Below are 22,387 nucleotides of genomic sequence, written 5' to 3' on the forward strand. Positions count from 1 at the left end.
GTGTTCCCTCTCTTTCTCTCCTATAAACATCATAGTGTTCCCTCTCTTTCTCTTCTTCTCTCCTCCATTCTCAATCTACATCTCTCCCCCTCTCTTTTCCTCCTGCCATCTCAACTCTCTCTATCTCTTCCAACTCTTTCCACTTTCCATCCCTCTCCCTCTTTTCATCGCTTTCTTCAAGCACACTACGCACTACTGCGAGTAAATCACTTCTAGAGTATATCTAACTATATTCAGAATATGTTTCGCAATGATGGAGGCAGGAATGAGAGCTAGAGAGAGGAAGAGAGAGAGAGAGAGAGAGAGAGAGAGAGAGAGAGAGTTTTAGGGATGAGAGCAGTTCAGAGAAGGGAAGGCGTATGAAAGTGCAAGCTTAGGCGAGAAGTGAAAAGAAGAGAAGAGGAAAGTAGACGGCCATTACTGGGGCAGATACAGCAGCATTTAGGTTCTGGAGCAGCAGATGTGGCCAGATTCCAGCATGCTCCGTCTCAGGTATGTGTGTGTGTGTGTGTGTGTACATTCTAATTTGTGTGTCCATTTCAATTCATTTAATTTCCAATTTGGTAATTAGTTGTGATCATGATGTTCGGTTGATGGCAATTGTGCAGAGAATTCTCTGTTAAAACATCCAATAACTCACCTCTGAGGGGGCATCAGAAAACAAATATATATATATATATATATATATATTGAACAAAATAATATAAAAAAAACATGTCAATGGTAAAACTACACTTTAAATAACAACTGAATTGAATTGAACAAATAAGAAAATAGAATAAGATAAAACAAATGACCTCTTATTCTTTTTTTATTTGAACTGATTTTATGTTTTATTCGTTCATTTTTATTTTGAACGCTTTTGCATTTATATTTTATTCCCACTTCCCTAAATCATCATTTAATTCCTCTTTTCCTCACGTGCTTGTTTTTTGTAATCTTGCTGATTTGTCTTTTGACTGCACTTCTCTATCCACTGACAACTATCTGTCTATCTATCTATCTATCTATCTATCTGTCCATCCATCCATCTCTCTCTCTCTCTCTCTCTCTCCACCCTTCCCCCTCCGTCCCTCCCTCTCAACTTCCCTCTCTCTCTCTCTCCATCCCTCTCACTCTATCTCAGTCTTTGTGTTCTCTTCCTGCCGTTGTGCTGGTCTCTGCCCCTGGCGGGGTGGGTGGAGTCCCCTGGGTATCCGCGGGGGTACGAGCCTCATGCCTCGCTCACCTGGTCCCGCTGTGCTCCGCCCGGACACACTCTTGCCCTCACACTCGTCCACCTGGACCTGGAGGATGGCTACGAGTGTGAGAACGATGTCCTGAAGGTATGACTCTCTCTCTCTCTCTCTCACACACACACACACACGCACACACGCTCACACACACACACGCATGCACACACACACACACACTCTCACACAAAAAACACACACACACACGCACAGATCATCATCTTTCAGCTTCCTCTTGCTCTCTCCTGCCCTGCTGCAGGTGTATGCAGACGGAGGCCTCATCTCCAGCCTGTGTGGCAGGATGTCCCTGCAGGAGCTGCGCTCCTCAGTAAACCCCTCTCTCCTGTCCTCCTCTGGCGGCTGCCTCAACATGTCCTTCAGCGCAGACTACTCCAACACCGAGAGGCACACAGGCTTCAGGGGCTTCTACACCATACAGGGTGAGAGTGTGTACCGAGTCTTCTACACCATACAGGGTGAGAGTGTGTACCGAGTCTGTGAGGACAGGCTGGAAGGGCACAGACGAAAACACACACATATATATATATATATATATATATATATATAATCAAGGGACAGCACAGCAGACATTTGCTAAATAAAAAGGCAATTATTTCATGCAGTGTTGATTAGTGTGTGTGTGTGTGTGTGTGTGTGTGTGTGTGTGTATGTATGTATTTTCTCCTCCGGTCATCAGATTATGATGAATGTGACGATCCGAACATCGAGTGCTCACACTTCTGCTATAACTACATTGGAGGCTACATGTGCACCTGTCCACCTGGTTACCTCCTCAACGCAGACAACCACACCTGCACCGGTAAGACGGCACATGGCACACAGCACACGGCACACAGCACAAAGCACACGGCACACGGCACACAGCACAAGGCACACGACACACGGCACACAGCACGTGTGGAAGTGGTTTTCATTCATTTCATTTATACTCATTTTCAGTATCCTCTGTTCCAATCTCCTGTCTGTTGGGAGTCTCCCTCTTCCCACTTATCTCTACTTTCATACTCACTTTGATGACTGCTTTGTTTTTCTTCTCCTCTTCCTGTCTTCTGACCTTCTTCCATCTCTTTTCACTCTTACTTCATCCCATCTCTTTTCTTGTTCCGTGTTCACTTTCTCACTCTCTCTTTGTCTCTTTTTCTTTTCATGATATCTATCTTTTTCTGATTGCTGATCTCCATCACTTGTTCTCTCTCTCTCTCTCAGTGAGCTGCACTGAGGACCTTTCCGGGTCCCTGCGTGGCCAGGTGACCCCACCGGGCACCCCTGGCCCCTACGCTGAGGACGCTCACTGCTCTTACAGCCTGGCCGTGGAGGAGGGACTGCAGCTGGTGCTCGAATTCACCGGCCAGTTCGACGTGGAGACCAAACCCAGTGGAGAGTGCGCTGATGCAGTCAGAGTGAGGCTCGACAGCGCCCCTTTTGAGGCCTGGAAGTCATATAGTCAACCCAGCTGATCATGCTGATGTTTAATAATACAAACATTAGCTTCAGATTAGCATTTCATAATGTGGATACCTACTGGAATGACCAGTAATTACTCCTCAGTTGTGTTTGTGAGAGGTTCTGACTGCTGTCACCCTTTGTTTCGTGTTTTACTGCCCCAGATCAAAACACGTTCTAAGACTTATGGGCCGTACTGCGGTCGAGTTCCCCCTGACCCCATCGACACCGGGAGTAGCCAGGTCCAGATTCTGTTTGACTCAGACGATGCCGGAACTAACATGGGCTTCGCGGTCACATACAAGACTAAAAGTGAGTGAGGAACTGCCATACAACTCAAGAGCCTTTACTGGAAAAGACAAACGTGCGAGCAGAAAGGAAAACCCCAACATTACACACGTTGCCTTGAATCTTCCTGTTTTGTACTTCTTTGTGTCTTTCATGTCTAGGACCAGTGGCCATGCAAACACAACACAAAGGCAAGGCTAGCTAAGGCTAGTACTTTGAGAAAGAAAACGATTCTGAAGGCTAACAAACACTTTTTAAAGTCATGTTGAAAATGTAACATTAAATTTCACTGTGAATGACAAGGTGATCAACCATGTATGGATGGGCCAGTGTCGATCAGGAAATAAGTTCTGAAATCAAGTTTGACAGATGGATTTGATCGTAGCATAAGAGATGGGAACGGAGCGGCAGGAAGGCAAAGTGCTTAGAGCACTAAAACTGCAACCACATTCATTGCCAGTACCACACACAATCACACATACTAGACACATATACTTGGGCTTTTGACTCAAACCCACTCGTCTGAGATGACGTCTGTTGCATGACTGGGGTGAGTGACATCTGTTGCATGAGCGCATCAAATCAATCTGTCTGTTCAATTTGCAGGGATGACGTGCCAAGGGGAGGTCACAGCGGACTCCAGTCTCCAACCCAGACGCCAGCAGTACGTGATGGGGGACACCGTTACTGTGACTTGCGATGCAGGGACCGCCGTGGACCAGGTGTGTTTATACATGTCAAGGAGATTAGTTCTTCTTTCTAAGTTTAAAGTAACACAGTGTAAGAATTTCCAATTTGCTGGATACCCATTTAGCACTAAGGCTGTATACCCAATTGATACCCATTTAGCACTAAGGCTGTACCCAATTGATACCCATTTAGCACTAAGGCTGTATACCCAATTGATACCCATTTAGCACTATGGCTGTACCCAATAGATAGAGAATTTAAGGGTCATGTGCCAGATCTCAACACCAGAGCTGCATCGTGCAATAGTAGGCACTTCTGGCATACATCAGTAGGCCCATTAACAAAGACACAGTCGTATCATCAAAATAGTCAGACGCCATTATATTAAAGAAAAAGGGCTTCAGTGTGTTGCCTGAACATATAGCCTGGGTGAACCCACACAAATCGGATCATATAGCCTGGGTGAACCCACACAAATCTGATCATATAGCCTGGGTGAACCCACACAAATCTGATAAATTCTTCAATTCACAGCGACTTCCAAAGTCACAGAAAACAATCGCTTATCCAGCATGGGGTGGGCCTATACAATGACAGACAAGGGAGTATGGTTAGGAGTGCTGTTGAACACAACCAATGGCTGAGCTGATGGCGTCAGTATTCATTATAAATGTGTAAATGTGAACCTTCGTTTAAAAGAAATGCTTTGATTCGGTAAGAGTTTACAGTAATGTAGTAAATTAAGTTCAAATTTACTGCTGGTTATGGCCCTTGGAAATGGGAAGGGATGATGCATACCCAGACTAATTATTTTCTGAGAACCAGTCAGGTGTTAGCCAGGCTAGATATACGAACTCAGAGAGAAATAACCTTTCTCCAGAAAAGTGCTAAATAAAATAAAATAAAATAAAATAAAATAAAGAAATAAAAGTTAAATGTCACTCTCACCCTTTAATCCAATCAGCCCATAGGTCCTGGCATTAAAAGTAATATGACATTTGAGAGCAGATGCCAGAAGAATGGAGGATGGAAGCCTGTCTACAACTGTGAAAGTAAGCAGAGTCCTGGAGGCACCAACTACGTTTTCTAGTAACTTTAAAGGATCAGCTTCCGTAACATCACACACAGACTCTTCTCGTGTTTTTGTTTCTTTGCTCTCACCTCTTTTCTCCCTTTTGACCCTAACAGTGGTAGAGTGTGAGGAGCCAACTCTTCCACATGCAGTAAAACTGGTGGGACATTTGTCTAAACATTACAAGAGTGAACTTCATTTCGCCTGCATCTCCAAATACTACAAACTGGAAAGTGATGGTGAGCAGAAGGAATTAAATGGATGTCCGATGTCTGTGTAAATGAATGTCTGTTTGTGTTTGTTTGTTTGATTGTTTGTCATTCACATATAAATAAATAACATTGAGTCTAAACCTGAAAAGAGGACTACAGGACTGATAGAAAGGAAGTCTAAAACCAGTTACACACTGTAATTTCTCTCTGTCGCATTGTACCTCACTACACGTTTCATTTGGTCACGATTACATTGCAAGTCAGCAGATCCATCTGAAGCTGGAGGCTAGCGCTGATTGTTATATCTTCTTAGTGGGTCAAACTGCATGACTAATCAAACAAGATTTGGTCTGGTGTCGGACTAAAATAAGACCAAAATTGCACAGTGTATGTCTGTCTTTAGGTGTTTAGTGTACCTGTCTGTCTACCCCTCCCTGTCCTGTCTGTCTGCCTGTCCATCTGTCGTTCTCTCTTCCTGTCTGACTCTCCCCCTTCCTCCAATCAGAGGTCTTTACATGTGAGGCAGACGGACTCTGGAAATCCAGAACTGGTCATACCAAAATGCCGAGATGTCTTCCAGGTGAGGTGTTTTTTTCCCGTGTGAAATAACAATGACAATAGTAAGTAAGACTACCCTATACACGACTTTCTGTGCCTCAACCCAACTGCAACTTGTTTTGTTCTCTCCCACTTTATCGGCAGTTTGTGGAGTGACAGAGGGTCAGAGCAGCAGCAGCAGCAGGATCCTAGGTGGGAAGAGGGCTAGATCGGGAGAGATCCCGTGGCAGCTCCTCATCAAAGAGCCGAAGAAAGGAGGGGCCTCCCTGATCAGTGACCAATGGGCTGTAACTGCCGCTCATGTGGTGGATGGAATCAAAACAAAAACACTGGTAGTACGTGGGGGTATGATTGACGCTACCGCCCAAAATGCGGTCATCATGTACACTGAGAAGATTATAATCCACCCTGGCTATGAGAAAGGCACATCTGATGATAGTCGAACAACATATGACAATGACATCGCTTTGCTCAAAATGTCCAGAAAGGTAGAACTCGGTCCGAACCTGATCCCAATCTGTTTGCCAGAGAGGGCTGCTGCAAAAGTGGGGGAGATGAGCACCGTGTCAGGGTATGGGATGAGAGAGAAGGTAGAGCAAGCTAGATTTTTGCATTATGCAGACATAGCAGAAATAGAGAACGAGAAATGCAAGGAAACACCACGTAATAAGAACAACAATCTTATACTTTTCACTGAGAACATGTTCTGTGCAGGAATGGAAGGCAAGGACAGCTGCGGTGGTGACAGTGGAGGTCCTCTGTTTGTGCCCAGGGTGGGTTCTGGGGCGCCAGATAAACCCTACAGGCTGAAGGGCATAGTGTCTTGGGGTGCTTTCTGTCGTGACAAGAACTATAAGGGATATTACACCAAGGTGCAGAACTATCTGGACTGGATAAGAGAGACCATGGAGAAGGAGGGTGATGATTAGAAGAGAAAGACTCAAGTCAGACATCTCATCATATATTCCGTCATATATTCAGGCATACATGCAATTCACCTTTGGTATTAAAGGCAAAGTCCTTGATCAAACGCGTTGTGTATAAACTCAGCAAAATTGTATGTTTGCTCAGAAACAGAACAACTCCAGAGTTTGTGTGCTGTAAATGGCAAAACAAACAAAGAGACACAGACGAAGTCACTACACCGTTCCAGCTAAAATACCAGCTCATCCTCCCTCTAGAGGACAGAAGGCAGAAGTGCACTTGGCTGCACCTGCTCCTCCTAAAGTACATACTGGTGTGTTTGCCTGCATCAAGTGCTATACCTTTAACACAATTAAAGGCATTTTCAAATAATCATTTGTGTGTATTTTAAAACTTGAAATATCAAAGTGTTAAAGATAGATCTATCTATCTAGGTGTTTTAACAACTTTTTAATAGACACTATGTAACCAGCCAGCTGCTTTAGCTCTGCGGTATCTCTGTTAAGTCTGAATTATATTGTATTGCTTCCACATGACTGACCCATGCCAATAAATAAATATTTCTTGTCATTTATTCATCCAAACACTATTATTTATCTTGCTGCTGAAAGACTGGAGATTCCCAGTGTATGTTAAAGGATTGTGTTTATGTCACTGTCAAGATGAGCTGAATGAGTTGGAAAAACGTTAACACTTAACAAAGTCAATTCTGAACAAAACAAAAAAACAAAGCTGGGTTGGACCAGGAAGCCAGTTGATCCACCACGGAATTGAAACCAGACTGTGGAATTTGTCCCTTTGAGCAAACAACCCTGCAACATCCCAGCGTTTTACGGGAATAGAGGTGTCTTTTCACCTCCCACCTCACCAAGTCTGCACGTCGATCTCTCTATCCCTCTCTCATGTCTGTCTCTCTCCTCCTTTCTCTCTCTCCCTCTCTCTCTCCTCCTTTCTCTCTCTCTCTCTCTCTCCTCTAACTCTCCCTTTCTCTTGTAGCCAAACCAAACATAACTACTTTACTGATGTGACTTTTAGACGGCTGGTCCAGGATCAATCACCATTTTTACCAACTGAAGCATGTAATAACACAACAGTCAACATAGAGTTTGTTGTTGATTGCTGACTGTATGTGCATAAAAGCGAGCAGGCCTAATACTCAACATGAAGTGGAAATATTCCGTTCTCTGGTGAGTCTGGAATTACTAAGTGCATCAAGTGCTTGTTTTGTTGTGATAGCTGCAGAGTGTTTGCATACCCTGCCATGGCGTCTGGATTTGACCCATTTTATTCCAGAAGTAAGATAAATATTCCTTAATATGCATAAGACTTCTGGAATGAAATGAACATACATGTAGTGTCATCAATTGGATTAAATTGTATATGTGAAGTAAGGCTAAACTATCATACACTGTAAAAAGTTTAACGTAAAATTTACGTGCTGGCAGCAAATAACCAATAAGTTGCTGTATTTCACTTTACAGTACACCTACTGTATATGAAATCACAGTACCTATGTCTGATACTGTAAATGCAGTAGTACTACCAGTGCTGTAATGTACACAGTATTGAATTGTCTACCGTATTTTTAATCACAGTACTTATGGATCATACTGTAACTAAGTACAGTAGTAATACCAGTGCTGTAATATTATATACAGTAATTTTGGGAAATTCATATCCTGCTTTATCTACAGCCAGGATAAATTTGGCTAGGCCTAGGTATGGTTTAGGCTACACAAACTTGCATAAATAACCATTGACAACTTGTTATCAGCAAAAAGTGCAAACTTTGAAAAGCAAGTACATTTATTCACTTTTTTCGTTTAGAAATTATCATGTGCTGCATCCTAACGTTAGACCAACGGTTGCAGTCAGTCAGCCTGATCCACCACCAGTAGCAGAGTGAAGCAGCACCTAGCAGAAATAGAAGAAAAAAAGATAAACAGTGTTAGATAACATTTTTCAACTGAAACTGAAGGCTACTTACAAGTGAAACTTTAGAATAACCATTTATATATATACTGTATGTTTTTTGAGTTTACTGTCAAAATGTCAGGTGTTAGCAGGGTGCGATTTGTAGGGGGGGATGGGTGGGATTTCCCACCCTCTGGTCTTGATATCCTCCCCTCTGCTTAATTATTTTCATTGCCGGGGGGGACAACATTTATCCCCCTCTGCCCCTCATATTGATTAATGCTACTTCATATAAGTAAAGCGCTGCAACGTGAGAACAGTCTAGTAAGCTAGCCTACATAATAATCTGACATCAGAAATGCACCGTCACCGTCAGCACTCATGCTGCTGACACAGTGGCTGCGTGATAACTTAATTTGGCCTTGATCGTGCAGGACATTTCAGAATGTCGACTGTGTAATCCATCATAAATGGCTAGTTTCAATGGAAAAGTTAGCTGGACAAATGAAAGAAAACGAGAAGGATTCAGTGAAGCATATCGTCATATATTAGAACCTTCAAAATTAGAAAACTGATGCAACTGAGATGGAGGACAACTCCACGTATAGAACGTAGGCCTATTGTCCGAAGGAACTTACATTAAATGAGGAGATATTAGCTGAATGTCACAAAAAGTGTTACAGAAATTGCTTGGCATCGCTTATTCAATGGCTCTCTACCGAAACACCTGTAGTTTGTTTGCGGAGGACGAACGAGAAAGCACTCGTTTGATAAATCAGCCAGTAGGCTAGGCCTAGTAGACAAATAACTTTCAGAAATAATCTGTACTGCAAAAACGAATGTTGGTGGGTATTTAAACTATAGCGGGTGTTTTAACAGCTGCAAGAAATAGAAGCTTCATGGTCTTTATGTTCTGGTTCGTAAATTATTTTCATAAAACTTCAAGTTGCCCTATAACTTTACTCTCCATACTTCACTGCACTGTAGCCAATTAACTGACAGTATGATAGTAGGCGACTTATTTTCTGCAGGCTACAATAAACACTTTTATTTTGTCAACTTTTGCAATATTACGCACTTGGCTACTGAACGCAAATCAGCAGGAGAGAGAATGCACGTAGAGTACGCAGCGTGTAGTGCAATGTGTGCTATTTGGTTACCAACTAACACTGTTAGCCAATTCACTAACTCAAGACTTCAGTGCCATCATATACAAAACATTTTTACATAACAAATACAGAAAGGATGGAGGCAGCAAAAGTAGAGGAGTCATTTCAGATGGGGCAAGAACAAGGTGAATTTGTATGCTTGTCAAAATGTAGTCCTACCCTGCATTAGAGGGGCTGATCATCATACCAAGCAAACTCGCTGTTCAAAGTCATACATCACGGTAAACTAAAACTAAGATAAAGGTAAATGTTACAAAGGTGTCAAAATGAATATAGGCTATTATTAGCCATGACATTACTAGGCTATGAATCGTTCGTTCATTTAAAAAAAAATTGGGGGGGGGCGGGGGGTTACAAACTTATTCAAAATCACCCCCCCCCCCCCCCCCCTCTGGTTTTTACACAAACCGCACCCTGGGTGTTAGCATAACTCAGTTTCGCAAGGTAGCAGCTATATTTAACGTTAGCCAGCTGGGTGAGCTCATTGATGATGTTTGCTTGCAGCAACAGCCATTCGCGCTGTTCGTCCGAACAACGGTTAATGATAGTCCGATGTGACTTAACTCATATAAATATAGCTAAAGTTAGCCTATTAAACTCACAAAACCGTACATGATTACGAAGAGTTAACATTACATAAGTTAGCTGGTAGCAGCTAAACCTCCACGTTAACGTTAACCAGCAGCACATCATCTTCAGCCTAACATTGTGACAGTAACATACTAGCCCTAGCACTACTAACGAATGTTTTATATAAATTATATGAATATAATAAACTGTAACTTACTGAGAACTAAGGTAGGCCTAATATAAATGAGACTGCCATAACGTTAACGTAACATAAAACATTAACGTTAAAGGTGCCATGTGTAAGAATTGAGGTAAAAATATCCAAAAGATGAGCTACATGCATCAAAAGAATGAAAAGAAATAAGGGCGATGATGTCATTAAAAAAATAACAAGGTATAGTGCTGCAGAGATATCAACCTGAATTAGCATGCTAAATTACTAGCCACAGCCCAACAGGTGTCATAATACCAGTTTCGGCCATAGGAGGCAGTATGCGGACAACATAACCGCTAGCCAAACTGCAATACACGAGTCTCGGTTGTTACTCTAGGGTAAACCAGCTCACTTTCTGGAGGTATACTGCCCCTATCTTTTATGGAATGTGGAGTATGAATTGATTTTTGGCGGACATTACACATGGCACCTTTAATGCCACCGTCACAGCAACAGCAACTATGATAGCTAGCCTAACGTTAACGTTACTTAACGTTACTTAGTTGATCCAACAAGCATGGATGAGTTTGTAAGTTAGACAGTACAACGTACATAGACTGTACACATGCCCGAATTTAATGTAGTACAATTTCACAATGAAACATTAACGTTACATAAATAAGCTTGCTTACCATTAAGGTGGAGCAGCGAACTTGACAGAGTGCTGAACACCGTTGGTCTGACTCTGACTGAACTGTTGCTCAAAAATGATCTCCCGCCGGACAGTTCAAACGTCGTCGCGCGGTGCACTACGTTTCAATCACCACGTCAAAATTTCCCAGTAAACCATAAATCCATGACTTTTCAATATCTTTTCAAAATGATGATTTGGATGGAAAATCAACATAATATCAATGTCACCTTGCTATCTGGGAGCTTAACTTTGTATTTATGTGCAAAAAGAAAACAGAAAACCCCAACTGATTTTCCGCCATGTTTTTTCAAACTTTTCAAAAAGCTGACAAGTGAGGGAGGAGTCAGATTTATTACTGTGTTATGATTCGCAGCAAATTTTTATAGGGAGGGAAAGTAATCTCATCGCCATCTAGTGGTTGCGTTCCTAGAGTTTAGCGGAGTGGGTGGGATTTGTTTTTAGAAAAAATATATCTCGGTGCACATTGGGATCTTAATTTAATGCCTTCCATATGTGAGGCACTGGGGTCACCTCTATTGCTTCAAGTGGCCATACCAGAGCCCGTCTACGGAGAGCCTTGGCACTTCCTATTAAGCCTCATTGTAACGACATTGGTTGCAGTTCCATTAGAATTCCACTGGGGGTGATCGCGGGCGAGTGCAGGTTGAATGGGGGTCTATGGAGCTAGACGGTTAAATGTATCTCTTTCACCTGCTTGTCGTGGAAGAATCGTAGATTTTATTGTAGTTTATGCAAGTTCAATATAGATTTAAGATCTAAAGTTGAATGAACGAGTACTTATGTCCTTTTCATTTCTTACAGGTTGGGTCGTTGTTGCCCACGTCACGCTAGCATTGTGCTAATGAATGACGTCACTGACATATTTAAAAGGCTTTTTAGAAGACTTACGTGACTTCAAAAAATATAACAATCAACAGTGTGTATTTTCTTTGCCTCTCCTAGCGAATGCAACATTCAAATTACTACTCAAAAAATTATATCCAGAGAAAAGTGGATATTGAGGTGTAAAGCTCCATAGACCTCCATGCATTCTGCACTCGCCTGCGAGCGCCCTCAAGTGGAATCTGAGCAGGAACTGCAACCAGTCCAGAAACCGGAAGTAACCAGACAGTGCCAATTCTCTTCCGATTAGACATTCTCTGGCCATACCTTATTTTTAGGATCAGTTGAATTGTTTTGAGTTTTTGTCGTAACATGGTGATAATGAACTACAGTTGCATGTAACGTCACAGGTTTGGGCGCTTAATCTCTAACTGATCAATACATTTGCTTAACTGGCTTAAAGGAGAATTCCGGTGTGATATTGACCTAAAGTGTATTGAAACATGATACCGAGTGTGAACGTATGTCTCATAGCCCATCTTGGCTTGTCCCCTGCACTCCAAAATCTGGCGCTAGTTAGCCGATGCTACCAACAGCTTTTTCAATAGTGGTGCTTCGGCATCGGGCTAGCCATGCAAATAAATCACTGTTTTACACCCATTTATGAGGCTCAATGTATCTCCACACTTCATTGGTAGACTTCCGAGGGCCCTGACATTGAGACATTGAGAACTTTGAAAAAGCACTGGTAGTTTACTTACAAGACGATTTATACAGACAGTATCTTCACGAAGTTTAGCGTTTGCAGCCATCTTGAATTTAGTCACGATAAGTCGAGCAACGAGTAAGAATGAACAGGTATGATAAGGGATCAGATTCCAAAAATGCATGCTACTGGAAGAAACTGGAATCCATGCATTTCCACTGAATTATTTTTTTTTTGGTAGCATCGGCTAACTAGTGCCAGATTTTGGAGTGCAGGGGACAAGCCGAGATGGGCTATGAGACATACGTTCACACTCGGTATCATGTTTCAATACACTTTAGGTCAATATCACACCGGAATTCTCCTTTAACATATTTTGTAATAACGGAACGTGATGTAAACCGCGTGGTGATAACTTTTATGTCTGGATAACTGGTGTTGTGCTTCTACTTACATGAAGATCTGGCAGTAAGTGTTAAGTGTCAATGCTAACCAGGCTAATAAACAAACCATGCTACCGTGAGTAACGTCAGAGAATGTCTAATAAAGGTGTTTGAGTCGTGACTCACTCGGATCTTTCACCCGTGTCTTTAAATTAACCCATGAGTCGCGAGTCTCTAGTATCATTAACTCGGATCAGTTGAGTCCTACTACAATTCAATCTAAAACGATAAACAGCGCCACACACAAACCTCTTGCAATATTAGCTAGCCTCCTAGCCCTAGCCATCGTAGCTGCCAAAAATGTAACAATTTCGTAGACAACCACAACTCCACAAATCAACTCAAGCGACTGAGTGAGCAGGCAGTCCGAGATAACTGAACTTCCCGCAGAGCCGGAAACATTGCAGACTCGCAGACCATGGGACTCAGATTCAGGGGCGTGCAGAGACCTTTGAAGGGGCAGGGGCTCAAATTTAAAAAAAGGGCACATGGAACAAAATTTTCAGAAAACGTGTTAACTTTATTTAAAACTTAATTTTGATTACAACCCAAGAGAGAATACATAGGCTACATGCAAATTATTTCAAAATAAAATGTATTGATTAAATTCAAAGCTAATTTTAATAGCCTAGAAATCTAGACGCACCCTAGCGGCAGCAAATATGTTATTGCCTAGTCTGGCTTGTCAGGCTATAATTTTAATGTTTATCACAGTGAACTACCACCATTAGCAAGCTGGTGTCTTGCAGATTCTGTGCGTGTGGCCACTGAGTGAAATGACGCGTAATGTAGCCTACTGTAAACAGAGAACGACGTGTGGAGTTGGGTTAAACAACTACAGTAGCCTATGTCGTCGGCTTATAACGATTTAGAAAAGGTTTGCCTACTCTGTTTTATGAACTAGGTCTACTAACCTAAGCTACTATAACATAGTAACCTAAACAGAATATGTTATGAACGTTCAGCCTTAGATTTTCGAAGCTGCCAGGTTATTGAAATGGATGGACGATGACATGGTTAAAACGGGTTTGAGCATGTTCAGATAGGCTAACTGCCAAGTGACCTTACCGTGCTCCCAAACGTCTCCTGCAGCACTGTGCCTGCGTGCACCTTCTGAGACTTCACTGAATGTATGACGTCACGGATTAATTTTTATTTTTGTAAATTTCCAATTTCACAAACTATTAATGAGACATTTTAGCGAATATTCACGTTGCAACTAGCGGAAGTATTACACATTTTAAAAAGTAAAAAACGGGTCTTGTCAAAAGGGCACTTGGACATCAAAGGGGCAAAAGGGCAGGTGCTAGAGCCCCTGTAGCCCCCCTTCTCTGCACGTGCCTGCTCAGATTGGAGCGGCTGAGTAGCAATCCGGGTTAGTCGGATCAGCCGGCCGGTTAGGCTACATTGAGTACGAGTCAGTCGAATCAGCCGGCTACGTTGTCATGAGTGGATCTGCGAGAGCGAGTAGCTCCTCCTCGCGGTGAAAAGCAATTCCACAACAAAAGCCATTCTTTCACTTCTGAAATAACATATGTTCTGCATGTAGCCTAGACATAATTAGATTTGGTGTATAGATGTAGCATATTAAAATGCAATTAGGTCGTGCAGACAGTCCGAACTGCACGCTCATGGAGCTGCTTGAGTATCTACCCGTACCGGGTCAGTTGAATCAGCCGGGCAGGCCGGTTATGTTGTTATGAGTGAGTCAGCCGAATCAGCCGGCTACGTTGTCATGAGTGGATCTTTAGAGCAGCGAGTAACTCCTCATCAAGGTGAAAACCAAATCCACAAACAAAAGCCATGCTTTCACTTTTAAAATAACATATGTTCTGCACGCATAGCCTACTATAACATGCAATTAGGTCGCAAAGACAGTCCGAAACATTGCAAGCTCTGTATGGAGTTGCTTGAGTAGGCTACTGAGACTTCACTGAATGTATGACGTCACGGATTAATTTTTATTTTTGTAAATTTCCAATTTCACAAACTATTAATGAGACATTTTAGCGAATATTCACGTTGCAACTAGCGGAAGTATTACACATTTTAAAAAGTAAAAAACGGGTCTTGTCAAAAGGGCACTTGGACATCAAAGGGGCAAAAGGGCAGGTGCTAGAGCCCCTGTAGCCCCCCTTCTCTGCACGTGCCTGCTCAGATTGGAGCGGCTGAGTAGCAATCCGGGTTAGTCGGATCAGCCGGCCGGTTAGGCTACGTTGAGTACGAGTCAGTCGAATCAGCCGGCTACGTTGTCATGAGTGGATCTGCGAGAGCGAGTAGCTCCTCCTCGCGGTGAAAAGCAATTCCACAACAAAAGCCATTCTTTCACTTCTGAAATAACATATGTTCTGCATGTAGCCTAGACATAATTCGATTTGGTGTATAGATGTAGCATATTAAAATGCAATTAGGTCGTGCAGACAGTCCGAACTGCACGCTCATGGAGCTGCTTGAGTATCTACCCGTACCGGGTCAGTTGAATCAGCCGGGCAGGCCGGTTATGTTGTTATGAGTGAGTCAGCCGAATCAGCCGGCTACGTTGTCATGAGTGGATCTTTAGAGCAGCGAGTAACTCCTCGTCAAGGTGAAAACCAAATCCACAAACAAAAGCCATGCTTTCACTTTTAAAATAACATATGTTCTGCACGCATAGCCTACTATAACATGCAATTAGGTCGCAAAGACAGTCCGAAACATTGCAAGCTCTGTATGGAGTTGCTTGAGTAGGCTACTGAGACTTCACTGAATGTATGACGTCACGGATTAATTTTTATTTTTGTAAATTTCCAATTTCACAAACTATTAATGAGACATTTTAGCGAATATTCACGTTGCAACTAGCGGAAGTATTACACATTTTAAAAAGTAAAAAACGGGTCTTGTCAAAAGGGCACTTGGACATCAAAGGGGCAAAAGGGCAGGTGCTAGAGCCCCTGTAGCCCCCCTTCTCTGCACGTGCCTGCTCAGATTGGAGCGGCTGAGTAGCAATCCGGGTTAGTCGGATCAGCCGGCCGGTTAGGCTACGTTGAGTACGAGTCAGTCGAATCAGCCGGCTACGTTGTCATGAGTGGATCTGCGAGAGCGAGTAGCTCCTCCTCGCGGTGAAAAGCAATTCCACAACAAAAGCCATTCTTTCACTTCTGAAATAACATATGTTCTGCATGTAGCCTAGACATAATTAGATTTGGTGTATAGATGTAGCATATTAAAATGCAATTAGGTCGTGCAGACAGTCCGAACTGCACGCTCATGGAGCTGCTTGAGTATCTACCCGTACCGGGTCAGTTGAATCAGCCGGGCAAGCCGGTTATGTTGTTATGAGTGAGTCAGCCGAATCAGCCGGCTACGTTGTCATGAGTGGATCTTTAGAGCAGCGAGTAACTCCTCGTCAAGGTGAAAACCAAATCCACAAACAAAAGCCATGCTTTCACTTTTAAAATAACATATGTTCTGCACGCATAGCCTACTATAACATGCAATTAGGTCGCAAAGACAGTCCGAAACATTGCAAGCTCTGTATGGAGTTGCTTGAGTAGGCTACTGGGTCATTTGGATCAGCCGGGCGGACCAGTTACGTTATGTTGTTATGAGTACGAGTCGGTGCGAGTCAGTCTAATCAGCCGGCTACATTGTCATGAGTGGATCTGTAGACGAGCGAGTATAGACTCGTGTCAAGGTGATAATAATAATAATAGGCCTTATGAGAATAGTAGTAATAGTAGTAGTAGTAATAATAACAATATTAATAATTTATTCACTGCAGGGCATTTCTACGTTCCTGTTTCTATGTCTACATTGAAAGTCAATTGCTTAGGCTAGGTTAAGACAATAAATAAACAGTCTGGCTCAAACTGCTTTCTTTCCCGTGAGTGGGTGGAGGTTTTGATGCTATTATATTAGGCTATTTTATATTATATTATATTATATTATATTATATTATATTATATTATATTAGGCTACCTAACAGTATAACTATGATTAATAATAATATTAGTTGCCTAGTATTAGCAGCCTATAATACTTATTAGAATAGATTCCTAGTAGCCTACTATTAGTATATAGTAGTGGTAATAAACATTGTAGCAGAGTAGCATTAGACCTAGGCAAACTTTTCTATTGTTAACAAAACAACAACAAATAATTATTATAATATAGGCTACCCTCTCTGTCAATAAGATCAAAGTTTCTGAACATGAGCACCAAAAAGATGAACAATGTGTGGATGCACTTTGACCAGGAGAGCAAAACTCTAAAGGCTAAATGCAAGTACTGCAAAAACCTGGTTTCAAATCATGGAGGATCCACATCCAACATGAGAAGGCACTTAACGAAATGAAGCACCCCACTGCATTGCTTGAACGTAGGACTGAATTTCTTTGCGATTTAGCAATACTGACTCAAGTGACTCGTTCAACCCGGATCAGTTTAGTGAGTGACTCAGAATAACCCGGATCCTTAAAAGGAATCGAGTTTGACAGGCCTAATGTCTAATAAGGGGAGAACCGCTACTCTCGGGAAACTTACGGTTTCTGAACTGGTTGCAGTTCCTGTTCTGGTTCCACATGAGGGCGCTCACAAATAAGTGCAGAATGAATGGAGGCCTATGGAGCTGTACCCCTCAAATCCACTTTTCTCGGGATATAATTTTTTGCCCAGAAATTCGAATGTTGCAGTCAAAAGAGGGGGCAGAGAAAATACAAACGCTGAGTATTATATTTTTTGAGTCACTTATTTGTTCTAAAAAGCCTTTCAAATGTGTCAATGACGTCATTCATTAGCAGAAAGCTAGTGTGTTGTGGGCAACAACGACCCAACCTGTAAGAAATCGGGACGTGACTACTCGTTCATTCAACTTTTGACCTATACTCCATATTGAGCTTGCAGAAACCACAATCAAATCTTCAATTTCTCAACGACAACCAGGTGAAAGAGACAAATTTAGCCGTCTAGCTCCATAGACCCCCATTGTTTTTGCACTTATTTGTGATCGCCCCTAGCGGAACTGCAACAGATTGCAGGTACAATGGAGTTAATAGGGAGTGATCCGGTTCTCCGTAAACGGGATCTGGTAACGTCGAAGGGTAAAGTCACGTAACTTCTTTTGTAGTTCGTTTATGAAACAAAAGGAGCAATTTCGATTTTTTAAAATAAGGCAAAATAGGGTCTGACATTTTCACAGTTAGAAGATTATTACTGTATAGACATTGAAAAATATTTTTGGTGGATAACATCTCTGATTTGGCTTCACAATATTTTTTTAAAAATAGGTCTATGGGACCAGCTCTACGGAGAGCGGCCTGGCCACTCCGTATTAAGTCCCGTATTAAGTAACTTCAACATGGGTTATAGGTCAAAAGTTGAATGAACGAGTACTTATGTCCTTTTGATTTCTTACAGGTTGGGTCGTTGTTGCACATAACAAGCTAGCATTGTGCTAATGAATGACGTCATTGACACATTTGAAAGGCTTTTAAGAACAATTAAGTGACTTAAAAAATATAATACTCAACCAAGTGTATTTTCTTTGCCTCCCCTTTCGAATACAATACTCAAATAAAAAAAAAATAATATCCCGAGACAAGTGGATTTTGAGGGGTACAGCTCCATAGACCTCCATGCATTCTGCACTCGTGGACGAGCGCCCTCATGTGGAACCACAGAAGGAACTGCAACCAGTTCAGAAACCGGAAGTTTTCCGAGAGTGGCAGTTCTCCCCTTATTAGACATTCTCTGATGGGACTTAACATTGGAGCTGCTCTTCGATAGGAACGCAACCACTTGGGGCGCTGGTTTTCACTTTCCCTCCCTATTACTGTAGTTTGACCATTTTTGACCATAATTCATAGCGAAACCACAGCAACATACTGTATTCACAAATACAGTACACATTTTTCCCAAAAACAGCAGTGATGCTGTGAAAATCACAGAATCTTGATACACTGTACACACCCACCCAACACACACACATCAAGAGCACACAAACCCATTCTCCTTCACACTTTTGACATCCATGTCTCTGTTGGTGTTCCAGCACCCTTTTGGGTGTGAGTGTGTGTGTGTGTGAGTCGATCTCTCCTGAAGTGATGTACGGGGAGGTCAAGTCTCCTCTGTACCCCCAGCCTTACCCAGCTGGTGTGTATGAGGAGTGGGATCTGACCGTCCCCACCGGCTACAAGATCCAGCTCACCTTCACCCACTTGGACATCGAGCCTTCAGACGACTGCTACTATGACTCACTAATGGTCAGTACCCGAGTCTGAGTGTTTTTTTTTTTTTGCTACTTTGAGTTTTTGCTGCTAAAACATTCACTGAACAACTGGGTTAACTCACTAATATATATGTTTATGTATTTATGTGTTTATTTAATTATTTGTTTGTTTATTGTGCCGTCTTCATAAACGTACTTAGTAGGGCTGTCAAAATAACTGATTCATTTTGATTAATTAATTTGAGAAAAAATAACTGATTAAAAAAATTAGTGCAGATTAATCGATTCCGTATGACCTTTGACCCTGAGCCGTTCTAGTCAGTAAAAATTAGACTGTAAAATGAAGGAGAGAGAAGAAAACGTGCTGCCTGGATCATTGATTGGAACATTTACTTTTAAAAAACGGCCTGATGGTGTGCTCTGCAATGTCTGCAGCAAGGAATTTGCATATCACCGGAGTTCATCAACTCTATATAGTCGCACATCAATGCAAAGAAATAAGTGTTGACATTGAGGGGAGTGTTCATTTATTTTCATTGTGTCCCCTAGGTTATATCTGTGGCCTGAAATGCCTTGTATGTGAAAAAAAAACTCATTCCCGAAGCACTTTTGAATTTATTTCCTCAGCATATTAGGTCATATCATAGATTATTATGGCAATTATTTAAACACTGAAAATAATAATAAAAGAGTTTTTGAACTTTAATGTCACTAATGCTGATTATTCAATGATTCATTTGAATTTAAATATTTAAAATACTTCCACAGCAAAAATTATATATGTGATTAATTTAGATTAATTAATCACAGAGTATGTAATTAATTAGATTAATTTTTTTAATCGATTGACAGCCCTAGTACTTAGCTATCCAACATACGCTGAGGACCTGACCTTTAAGTATAAGTATAAGTATAAGTATATAGAGAGGCTAATAAAGAAATAAATCAGTGTATCAGACATAATCAATGAGTAAGAGAATAAAAGAAAACAAATGAAAAAAGGCCTGACCAACTCTGGTACAGCCACCTAGGTCCTAGACACAGCTCGTCTCTGTGGCGTGAGAGAACGGAATGAGATGGCCTCCTCTTTTCTACTTTAACGTAGCACTTCACTTTTTAGGTCATATATAATGACAACATTTTGTGGAAGTTCTGTGGTCAAGCCAACTCTGCTGATGGAAATCACCCTGGCAACCAGCCTATTTTGGCCCCTGGCAACCGCCTCCGCTTGATCTTCCAAGCAGATGAGACCAACCCGGGACTGCACAAGCACCTCGGTTTCTCAGTGTTCTACCAGGCCGTGGGTAAGTGCATCCTCCATTACACAACCACAGGAGGTCAGTCATGTGCTATGTCGCCACAGGAGGTCAGTCATGTAGTTATAAACATGCGATAACAGTCATTACAGGGCTTATACAATATCTATAGGGAATGTTTTAACATTTATGTTAAGGTATAACTCTTTTTCATAAACTGGGTGTTACATGTGGTGAGGCTATTGAATGATGAGAAACAATGGATACTGTAATCAATTTCAGTGTTACTCATTGCGCGGCTCGCGAGCCACATGCGGCTCGTCAAGCTATTATTGGTGGCTCGCATGCAGCTTTGGCGAGATTTCGCCAAATTTGGTTTTACTCATTTTGAGTAGGCCTAAACTGTTCGCCAAAGGCCATCATCTCTGGCCCCAGCTTGATAAAAACTAAAGTAGGCTCTGATTTAGCCTAGTCTACTGTATGACTTCAACAAGGTGATCTTTAGTTTCGTTCTGCTTACAGTATCGCACTGCCACTTGCAACGCCTTTGAAAGCAATCCGCTGCCCTGTTTACCAGCAATGCTACAGCGGACTTAAACTGCCACCTTGTGGCGATAAGTTGTAATACATTTCATGCAGCTGCGTGTATCTTTTACTGTCTATGCGTGTATCACGGAAAGCGCGAATGTGCTATGTGGCGATTTCTAAATGGGACCCACTGTAGGCTATGTGGTAACACAGCCAATATATTTTTTTAAATGTGCTTCATAAACATACAATACTGCACTACAAAAACGCAAACATCTGAATTATACTTCTTCCTTCACCCAAAGAAGTTATTAAGCATTGGCTGTATATATTTAGCTGTTTTGGATGTGTTATTTTTTTTTTGTGGGATATTTATATGTAGAAATGCACATTTGCAAAGGTGAGTTAGTATGTTGTCTTAAAAGTGGCTCTCTTTTTGATTTTGCACTGCCAATGTGGCTCTTGTGGAAAAAAAAATAGTGAGGATCACTGCTGTAATTCTTCATTAAAGCTGAATAAAGGTAGAGGTGATCCGGTTATCAACTCGTCTAGAGGGTAAAGTACCATGATGAGTACTTTCCCATTTGGAAATCTTTGGCAGAAAATAGCATGTTGGTGTGCTTCACCGACCAGAAACTATAGCTAACATAGTGACGTGGATCTGATTCAAATCTGGTCCAGACCCTGGCCAGTGTTTGGCTCTAGCCTCTAACCTCTGGTGTGTGTTTTGTGTGTGTGTGCTGTGTCTATGCTGTGTCTGTGTGCTGTGTGTCTGTGCTGTGTGTGTGTGCTGTGCGTGTGTGTGTGCTGTGTGTCTGTACTGTGTGTGTGATGTGTGTGTGTGCTGTGTCTGTGCTGTGTGTGTGTACTGTGTGTGTGATGTGTGTCTGTGCTGTGTCTGTGCTCTGTGTGTGTGCTGTGTGTGTGTGCTGTGTGTCTGTACTGTGTGTGTGATGTGTGTGTGTGCTGTGTCTGTGCTGTGTGTGTGATGTTTCTGTGCTGTGTGTGTGCTGTGTGTGTGTGCTGTGTCTGTGCTCTGCGTCTGTGCTGTGTGTGTTTGCTGTGTGTGTGCTGTGTCTGTGCTCTGTGTCTGTGCTGTGTGTGTTTGCTGTGTGTATGCTGTGTGTGTGTGTACTGTGTGTGTGTGTGTGCTGTGTGTCTGTGCTGTGTGTGTGTGCTGTGTGTGTGTTGTGTGTCTGTACTTTGTGTGTGTGCTGTGTGTGCATGCTGTGTGTCTGTGCTATGTGTTGTCAGATGTGGACGAGTGTGCGGAAGGGGCGGAGCCAGGCAAGACCTCACCCTGCTCCCAGATCTGCCTCAACACCCTGGGATCCTACTTCTGCTCTTGTCACCATGGCTACAACCTCCGTGCCGACCAGCGCACATGCATGCGTAAGTATTTGAGAATTCTTATCCAATCTGTATTTGGGCCAGACCAAGCCCCCATCCATTTATGATGTCA

General features: G+C 42.2%; 2 protein-coding genes and 1 long non-coding RNA gene across 3 annotated transcripts in view; 2 read left to right on the forward strand and 1 right to left on the reverse strand.

Annotated features, from left to right (window-relative positions):
• Positions 1 to 359: 359 nt before the first annotated feature.
• On the forward strand, positions 360 to 7,010 carry LOC121720345 (mannan-binding lectin serine protease 2-like). The gene is made up of 11 exons (XM_042106362.1): positions 360 to 492; positions 1,127 to 1,325; positions 1,492 to 1,672; positions 1,930 to 2,052; positions 2,460 to 2,653; positions 2,861 to 3,008; positions 3,591 to 3,706; positions 4,639 to 4,726; positions 4,863 to 4,985; positions 5,464 to 5,538; positions 5,661 to 7,010. The coding sequence occupies exons 1-11, from the start codon at positions 461 to 463 to the stop codon at positions 6,443 to 6,445; spliced, it is 2,064 nt and encodes a 687-aa protein (XP_041962296.1). The 5' UTR covers positions 360 to 460; the 3' UTR covers positions 6,446 to 7,010.
• A 320-nt stretch (positions 7,011 to 7,330) lies between these two features.
• LOC121720344 (complement C1r subcomponent-like) overlaps positions 7,331 to 22,387 on the forward strand; it is a 41,421-nt gene continuing 26,364 nt past the window's right edge. Inside the window, exons 1-4 of the mRNA XM_042106361.1 lie at positions 7,331 to 7,627; positions 18,965 to 19,175; positions 20,262 to 20,445; positions 22,180 to 22,317. Coding sequence (XP_041962295.1) covers positions 7,602 to 7,627; positions 18,965 to 19,175; positions 20,262 to 20,445; positions 22,180 to 22,317 — 559 coding nt within the window. The 5' untranslated portion in view covers positions 7,331 to 7,601. The remainder of the gene's footprint in view (positions 7,628 to 18,964; positions 19,176 to 20,261; positions 20,446 to 22,179; positions 22,318 to 22,387) is intronic.
• Positions 8,229 to 10,974, reverse strand: LOC121720350. The gene is made up of 2 exons (XR_006034524.1): positions 10,940 to 10,974; positions 8,229 to 8,354 (listed from the first exon to the last, which is right to left on the reverse strand). It is a non-coding gene; the product is annotated as an uncharacterized LOC121720350 (long non-coding RNA).

The sequence above is a fragment of the Alosa sapidissima genome, chromosome 10 (assembly GCF_018492685.1).
Source record: "Alosa sapidissima isolate fAloSap1 chromosome 10, fAloSap1.pri, whole genome shotgun sequence".
In the NCBI taxonomy this organism is placed as follows: Eukaryota; Metazoa; Chordata; class Actinopteri; order Clupeiformes; family Clupeidae; genus Alosa; species Alosa sapidissima.

Excerpts from the sequence above, each read along its gene's own strand:
- LOC121720345 (XM_042106362.1), top strand. The coding sequence starts at position 461 with ATGTGGCCAGATTCCAGCATGCTCCGTCTCAG. Across the intron at positions 493-1,126 it reads TCCAGCATGCTCCGTCTCAG|TCTTTGTGTTCTCTTCCTGC; the intron begins GTATGTGTGTGT and ends ACTCTATCTCAG. Across the intron at positions 4,727-4,862 it reads GCCTGTCTACAACTGTGAAA|TGGTAGAGTGTGAGGAGCCA; the intron begins GTAAGCAGAGTC and ends TGACCCTAACAG.